The sequence below is a fragment of the Argiope bruennichi genome, chromosome 4 (assembly GCF_947563725.1).
Source record: "Argiope bruennichi chromosome 4, qqArgBrue1.1, whole genome shotgun sequence".
Classification (NCBI taxonomy): domain Eukaryota; kingdom Metazoa; phylum Arthropoda; class Arachnida; order Araneae; family Araneidae; genus Argiope; species Argiope bruennichi.
Genome location: NC_079154.1, coordinates 14,555,651 through 14,565,041, shown reverse-complemented (window position 1 = coordinate 14,565,041; position 9,391 = coordinate 14,555,651). Strand labels below are relative to the sequence as shown.

Here is a 9,391-nt window from a genome sequence, read left to right as displayed (position 1 = left end):
TGCTATATACCAAAGTTTAGAAAATCATTTCAGTAAAAATCAGACCATCGGTTTTTCACTTATATCACAAAAGTTAAAGCTTTAAGGAATTAAGAAATGTATCAATATAGTTTTAAAACATATTTTTAAAATCATTAGTATTAGAAAATTTATTTTCATTAAACTTTATTCTGTTGATAATAAAACTGAAAGTTTAAATGATTATTCATTTTTAATATTTTAATTTAAAAATTGTTTTAAAGATATTAACTGACAATAATTTTAAAAATTTATTTAAAAAATGTTTTTAATCCATTTTATTTTTTCAAAGTGAATGGAACTTAAAGAAAAGAAAAAAAGAAAGAAATGGATTCTGCAAAGTACTCTTAGTTAAATAAACTTGATTATAAACTTTAAAAATAAAACAACACATTTAAAAATTATGAAGAAATTCACAGAATATTAATTGTTTAATAATTTTCATCAGCATTTGATTTTCAAAACAAAACAGCAATGTACAAATCATAAACTATTTTTTAAATAAAACTATTTGTCTTCAGAATCATCAGTTTTCTTGTTATCTTTCACATTATAATAAATTATTTTTCGTTCCACTTTATCTCTGTCTTCAATGAGCGCACCAGAGAGAAATATGAGTATCCAAAATGTCAATAAATAGATAAAAGACCTATTTTGTAACAATGAAGTTAGAGTTATGGGTGGCCGTTGACTTGTTCTATAATAATTTTGCCAACGATATTCATCGCCATAGCGGGCTCGACGATCAGCTTCCCATCTTCGTCTGAAATATTCATTTTCAGCTTCTCTTTGTTTCATGTATTCCTCATAATGTTGCTTAAAATGTTCATCATAATTGTAATATCTAGTTCTACCTGTCCGTGGAGGTGTCCTATAATATTGATCAGGTCGTCGACCAAAATTATCTTTTTTGAAATCATATTGAAATGGTCCTCTAATGCGGATATTTTCGTCATACGCACTCTTTTTTTCAGGATTACCCAGCACTTCGTAAGCTTCTGTGATCTCTCTAAATTTTTCAGTTGCTTCAGGGCACCCATCAGTTTTATCAGGATGGTATTTTAAAGATAGTTTATAGTAAGCAGATTTAATATCTTTTTGTGAAGCATTGGAATCTAATCCTAAAGCAGTGTAATAAGATTTATATCGTGTAAAATGAACTGAAAAAATCTCTAGCTTTACAGTATTGTTGATTGAAGAATTCGAAGGGCAACAGAATTTGCTTTTATTTAATATTCGGTTCATATTTCAGCGGTATTTAATTTCCAAGTTAATGTTTTAAAACTGGTTAGTTTTAGCATAAAGGGCATTTTTTTCCCTCTATTCGAAATATACTTATATAATACCCTTTACGACATTCTTACAACATCATATTTGTTTATTTACATTTCCAGTAGTTGTGTAAGTTGAGTTGCATGGCGATATACGTTAAAATTTGAATATTATTTTCCAACATATATTAGAGACATGGGATATTAAATCATACTTAAAACTATGTTTTCACTGAATTATTTATTTATTGTTTAATAATATCAAAACTCACGACACCATTTATTTTCGTTTTTATAACATGAGAGTTTAAAATATATTACTGTTGATTTGAGGAATTTCATTTTCCGTAGAAATTACCAACGTAAATTGAATTATATTACAGTCATCCTTATAGTCTTATGATTAAAAAAAAATTTTTTTTTAGAATTTAGGGCAATTCTTGGTTAGAAAAAATAAATATTCAATCATAAATTTAATTAAATTTTTAAAATTGGCAACAATCGTTTTGCTTACATAAACAAACAAACGTTTTCGTTCAATTCGGGTAGAGTTAACCGGAGGACGTATTGGAGGATCAAGCTAGGTTCCAATCAGTGCCTGTAGACGGCGCCAGCAGTCTACAGCCATCTATAGGCGCTAACAAGAACTATCCCAATTGCAGGATTAGCTATAATAGGGGTTATAAGATTTGGCAAATAAGCGCATTTGTGGCGAATTATGCCAATCTTTTTTATTTACTATTACGCGATTTTGTTTTTTATTTTATTCCGCCAAAACTTGGAATCGTCAAACTGTTTCGTTTCTTTTACTCTTTCTGAAACTTTACTCGTTTCTTTTACACTCTTTCAGAAATTCATCTGATATTTTTTTTTTATTTTAAATTGATTTTGATGTAAATAAATTCTTTATTATTATTAAAATGTATTTATTTATTAAGAATTTTTTTAAGTCATTTGTTAAAAATTATCATTTATTAAATAACTTATTGAAAATATAAATGTATTTATTTATTATTTTTTATTTATTTTATTATTGTATAATTATTTTTCATTTGAAAGAAAACATCTCCAACAGTCGAAAATAATAGAAATATTTTCATGCGAAATTTGAATAAATAAATGCTTTTATGTTATTGCGATTCGAAATAACATTTGACTGCAAGGACTCTCCATATAATATATATATATATAAATTTTTTACTATATGCAAATTTTTTTTCTAATAAAAGAGAACGTGCGTGTGTGTACGCAGAGAAGAATAAATATGTTTTGGAGGGTAGGAAAGTGTAATGTTTGGTAGAGCAATTTTTTAATTTTTATTATTTAAAAACAGCGAAAAAGTTTGAAGTTTTTCTGCAATAACTTTCGAAAATATTTCCAAATTAAAAAAAAAGATTTTAATTCATCTTTAAAATAAAAGTATATTTAGATATATATCTTTTTAAGTATAAAATCTTATGATATTCTTTATTTTAACAAATTTTTAAATTTTGATTTTCAGCAATATCGTAAATGTAAGACAAATCATTTTCATTTTTCAATCAAAGCTGAACGATTTTTCTTTGTTAAAAAATATGAGATAAAATTATTCATACTTTTAATATAATAAAATTTAAAGGGTGGCATGCTATCAATAAATTGCATCTTTCGAGGCAGGTTGTTGGACTTAGAGCTTCCAAATTTGGCTGGCAATTAGTTATTTCTAAGATAGCAATATTAAGAAATCTTGTTTCAAAAATTAAATTAAAATTTTAATAAAAAATTAACAAAATTCCAGCATTTTCTTTATAACTTCGAAATATATCACTGACCAAAAACATTTTAAATTTTTAAAAAATTAGATTTTCAGTTATCTTTTTTTTTTTTTTTTTTAATTCCATTCAATATTTTTCTTCTTTGATCTTAGTATTTTTCAAAATACTTTTAAACAGATTTTTCAAAAATATTTTTCATTGGTTTAGTAAACTATTCTTCTACATGAGCACATTGCAGTGATATTCAATACAATTTTATGCGCATATTATTGTCATTTTAATTTTTTAAAGATAATATAAAACTAAACAATTAAAATCTACAATCTTGGCTTTCTATAATATTTTGGATGAAGATTCAAATCTACTTTATTATTTTCATTTCTATTATTTATTTTTTATTTATTTTATTTCATTTATTTTAGGTTAACATAAAATTAGAAATTAGGTATAACTGGAGCATCATTTTTTCCCCTAATAAAATACAGTTGATTTTTTTATTTGACCAGCTTTTTATGGCTTTTTCTATCATTTAATAAAAAGCAATTTTAAAAATTAACTTTCTATTAGTTTTAATATATTTACTTCTTAGCTCAATCATTAAATAAGTCTTCTATCAACTGCAAGATAATTCTTTTCGAAGGTTATGTTAATTATTTATATATTATAGTTTGCTTAAACAGTAATTCTCATAAAAAACTAAGAATTAAAGAAGAATTAAACTAAAATTAAGTATTAAAAAAATAATTCTCAAAAAAATTCTCATAAACAGTATTTTTTATAATTTACAACTATATATAACTTGTTATTTTTTTTGCAATTCATACATTAATTTAACAAAAATTAAATTTATTTCAAATACTTTAATTGACATAATTAAAGTAATACTAAATGTATGATGCACAGACCAGCTGGTCACCTAAAGCAGCTGGTACATCCCTACTTATTTCGATTTCGTTTCCAAAGTATACATCTAACAATAATAATCCTTATAATGTAAATGTGTTTTCAATGTGAAACAAAACAGTCTACTTATATCATTGGGTCTACTTATACCATTACTTATATCATTTATTAAATAGTTAGCTAACATTAGAACTCATGTTTCTTCTTCGGCTCTAGCCATGTCATACATGGAATACCTGTTTAGTTATGCACCGATTCCTCTTAAAATCCAAAATTAATTTATTGACTGATTCTCTATTTAGCATTTATGTTCAGCTACCGGGTATGCGCCTATATTGTTATATTAATGTTAAATGTGTAGCATGGACCTTTAATTGTTCTATAAATTTTTACATATCTTTTCTAATCAACTACTATTCTTTGAATAATCTACATTTATTCTCTGAAAATGTTATGAACTTGTTTGTAGATTATTTGATGAAAATAAGCTGGAATGTATAAACCCCTTCAAACCCATTATGGGATTTATGATATTTGTTTTTATCAAGTAAATTCTTCCAATCAGACTTCAAATCTTAAGAAATAAAAAATTCAATTAAATTTGCATCAAAAACTATTGTTATGACTTTTTCAAACGCTATCAATAGAAGGATATTGGAAAACCCATCAGGAAAAATGATAGAATAAAAAAACCATGAAGGAGCCCGAAGTGGAGCAGTTCTCTTAGTTTTCGGAAAGAGGATATCCTACAATGGCAAATTTTCAGGCACTGTGTTTTAATTTTGTTCAATTAAATCCTATTACTCCTTCCAATGATTAATACATTAATCTTATCCGGTATCAATGACATCATGTAATTGATCTTGACCACTTGTTATCTGCTAGGAGAGAACAGATTAAGGAAAAAAATGTCTTTGACGGCAGATCAAAAAGATCCTTATATTTTCTATAGACTGCTTATATTCTCTTTTCAAATTTATCACACAAATTATACAAAAAATAAATATTAAGGTGATTCGAACCTTTAATTCGAAATATCGTAGTATAATAGTATTTTAGGTTTCATTTTAATCTATCTTTATATTATTCTTTTCCCTTAATTACAACAGCAATAAAGTAAATAAAAATGGTGTTTAATATCGACAATATCAAACACATTCTTGAGTATAAGACCAAGAATTAAGCAGGATCGGTCTTTAGTCGATTGCATCCAATTGGGCGACGTTCATAAAGTCTCTTTCTTATTTCCTGCATACAGGGTTAATTTTTCTTCCGCCTTGCCATGGACCTTAACAAACATAAAAGAATCCTAGTAGTCTTTTTACGAAGGGTATTGTATGTTCATAACATAAAATTTACAGCTAGTTTGTCTATTTAGTAGGGGAAAAAGGGGGGGGCACAAGAAGGGTATTGGGACCAGACATTTCCGTACGAGTCAAACGTACAATAAATCATTCTTAGCTCATTGAAAAAAGGGGCTAGGGAGTGATTAGTCTTTGCTAAAAACACATAAGCCTGCTGGCAAGAATGTTTAGTGAGAAAAAGTATTGGTATTTTAACTAAATTTTGATACTTAAACATAAGGAAAAAGCTTCTGACTGTCTGTACATGTGCTGACTTTACAAACCAGTCTTTTTGACATGTATCAATCAAATTTGGCAAATATTTAGTTTGGTGGGTAAAAATGTGCTTTTCAGAGTGATTAAAAATTTTTTTAATTAATTAACAATTCAGCGAAATATTGGTCTTTATTCAGGATAACCTTTTAAAAGTTTACAGTAGAAAAATAGTTTTTATAGCATTATAAAATTTATATATATATATATATATCCTTTTAATGATACCAAATTTGTTTATCATACAATTTTTCTTACAATATTTAATAAATTTTTTGAAATATATTTTAAACGTATTTTGCAACAATATATATTTTACTGTTGAAAAAAAAAGCTCAAAGCCGTTTTCAATGTTACTACTAATTTTGTATCAGCTTTTTTTTTTTTTTTTTTTTCCCATCATTGTTACCAGTTTTTTGTCTATCATTATTTCTATCTTTTTTTAGAATTTACAATTTAGAAGAATTCGGAAAGTTAAAACTCTTCAGCAACGAAAATTAACTTCTTGTCCACTTAGCATGCTATTTACTAATGGATCTGTGGCGAAACTTTTCATGAGCAGAAAATAAAAATTTCAAGGCATTTCTTCTTTAAAAAATAATTAGCATTTTATGCATTGATTTCTGGTTCATTATAAAAGTGGTGTTTTCTATAAAATTTGAATAAAGAAATTTTTAAATAAAAGCCTTTTAACTAGGAAATGTGAATTTATGAAATTATTATTCTGATATGATATTATTATTCTGCACTGACTTTATTCAAAAACAAGATATATGTTCTTAATTCGAATTCTCTTGTAATCCTGAAGGGTTATTTTTAAGAATTTTATTTTAACTTTTGTGAGCTCAAATGCTCACAAAAATAAGTATTTTTTTTTAAATTTTTAAAACTTTTTTTCATTATAGTAGTTATGGATATTCTATCAACATTTTTCTTTATTAATCACCATTTTAACAAGACGCATTTATCCATATGTCATTAATTTATGTCATATGTCATAATAAATGTCCATATGTCATTTGGAATAATATAGTTTTTTTCCGAGAAATAATTTGCAGAAGGGGAAAAAATCCCATTCCGACTTCTTTTTTGAATGAAAATATGATAGTTGAATGCTTTGTGAGGAAATTGAAAAATGCATTTGAAAATAAAATAAAATTAAAAAAAAAAACCATGAAAATTTTGAATTTCTGGCTTGTGATAACAGATAAGACGCATTTCAAATTTATATATTCATCTACGGATTCTCTTGACAGTTTCAGTTTCTTTAGCATTTGTAGAAAGAAAGTTTTCCAACTTGAAATTAATTACGATCATTAAATCATTAATTATAAAACATACTTACGATCATTAAATCATTAATTATAAAACAAACTTACGATCATTAATTCAGCAAGGACGCTTAAATTGTTGGGCAGTTATATCGATTGGATCTGAAATCAGCTGGATTTCGGATTTATATAAAAAGTTCGCAAAAGGAAATAAAAACAAGAAAAATTGTTCCCTAATAATAAACGACAATAATGATCTATGAATTTTCAATTATTCCTAAAAATTATTTATTAGTCCTAAAAATTATTTATTTCTGACAATGTTCTTGCATTTCAATTTTCTTTTTGTACCAAATAAAGAATTTTCATAAATCTTTGTTAAGTCACTGAAATAAATAGTATAGTGACCTATTTACTTATTACAAATAGTATACAAATTTTTGTCCATTTGTTGGCTAGCTTATGTGCATTCATGAATTAAAAATTAAAGGATATGTTTTAAAGTATATATAAATTTACGAGTATGTTTGGTTTATTAATCCGTGTGAAAAACACGTTTTAATCATTTTCTATTTAGCGTTAATTTCTATTTGTGATTTCCATTCTATTGCTGAGTTATATCTATAGCAACATTTTATTTAATACTAATCACCGACCAACTGGCTAGCCAAAGTTAATGGCCGCTAAAATTTTCAATTAAATACTTTAAGTAACTGGGTCTTAATAGCTTCTTTAGCAAATTATTTATAAGCTTCACATTTTGATAGATAGTCTATAATAAATATTGTATTAGAAGACTTCTATGATTCTATTCATTTTACTATGCATTTACCTTATTTTCTGCCAACGCCACTAACCATCGTGGCTGCACTTTAATATTTTTAGTCTTTTAACAATACAATCTAATTTCTAACCTAGGGCAAAATAAAAATTGGCATTTTTCTTCATATTAAAAATATTTTAAATGTAAATTTTTCAGATTTTTTTTTTTTTTTTTTTTTTTTTTTTTTGCAGAATTAGATAATTATATTGCTTACTTTCCTGAGATCAGCTTTGCCAGTCATAATTTTTTTAAAGGACAGAATAATAATTCGCACAGTAAAACGAAAACTGAACATTTTTTCGGAAATTTAATAACAACTTTGGTGTTCATCAAGAATTCTTATGCTTTTGTATAATTATTCTTGATACGCTTAATATTTGCTCAAAATTCTTAAGATTTTTGCTGGAAAATGTGCCTAAAATATTTTTAGAAAATTGATTAAATATGAAAAAAATATTTATACTGCAAAAAATTACAATCATTGAAAAAAAAATTTCTGAATATATAAAAATAACATTTATACTGTAATATTTTCGAAAGTTATCGAGGGGAAAAAACATCAAGAACTTGCTTAATTTTTAATTAATTAAAATTCTAAATGAAATTTTAAAAAATTGCTCCGAAGTGCACATTTTATCCGTCCAACATAGTAAGTGCGTACTAAGTTTGGTAGCTATATGTCTTACGGTTTGATTAATAGAGCGTCAACACCCAGATATACAGACGCGCAAACACATATTCATCTTTATTATTAGTAGAGATCGCTCTACTAATAATGCGCTTTATTATTAGTAGATAATGCATTTCATGTTTGTAAAGATGAAGTTTTGTTATGGAATTTTTATTCACCCTCTCAAGTGACACAGTTCAAAATTGCACTACACGTTTGTATTCTCTATGACTATACATAATTTTGCTAGAAATTAACTTGTCAATTTAGTTAATTTTTAATTTCACATGAGTAGTGTCATCCGGTACTGAATATGAGAAAAAAAAAAACAATTTATTTTTAAATTACATAATGCATATAATCTGCACTAATTATAAAGATAAATTTGTGTGTGTTTGTATTGGTACTGTACAGGGAAAATCATTTGATCTATAACAACCAAATTTTGCACATATATTCAGTGCGGAAATTTGAAATTTCTGTGGGATGTTTTGAATTTTCAGTTAATTAAAATTTGTGAAATTTTGGTGTTTTTGCAATAATTTCTGAAAATATTATAGCAGAAAAACAATTTGTATAGCATCTTAAAATTCAAAACATTATCTTTTTAATGATGAAAATTTTTTTGCCATATAATTTTTTTTATTTTTTAAAAAGTTTTTAAGTTTATTTTACAACATTGTATTTTATTACTGAAGAGAAACTGAAACCATTTACATTGTTACTCCTAATACCTCATCTTAGCCTTTTCCCACTGATATGACCAAGATATGAAGGTTTGGTTTATTTTCCCATGTTGAGTTGACTTAAATATGAGGCATGCTTTTAATAATTTTTCTATGTATATTTTGTTATATTATATAAAAAAAAGTTCGCCCTTTTGTGACCAAAACTGAGTGAATTATGACAATTTGAATGTCACTGTTTTATAAAAACGCGGAACTCCATTGACTGCCTCGAAGATACAAAATCAGTGCCCTGAGTTTCTCCAAGATTGATCAATCTAAAATAATTACATTTTTGATTGTCCTAAAATAAGGATATTCAAGGCTTTATAACTCGGTC

At 25.9% G+C, this 9,391-nt stretch overlaps 1 protein-coding gene across 1 annotated transcript; it reads right to left on the bottom strand.

The window, feature by feature from the left end:
- Positions 1-430: 430 nt before the first annotated feature.
- Positions 431-1,406, bottom strand: LOC129966092 (dnaJ homolog subfamily C member 30, mitochondrial-like). Its single transcript, XM_056080468.1, has one exon. The coding sequence runs from the start codon at positions 1,261-1,263 to the stop codon at positions 526-528; it is 738 nt and encodes a 245-aa protein (XP_055936443.1). The 5' UTR covers positions 1,264-1,406; the 3' UTR covers positions 431-525.
- Between the last annotated feature and the right edge of the window lie 7,985 nt (positions 1,407-9,391).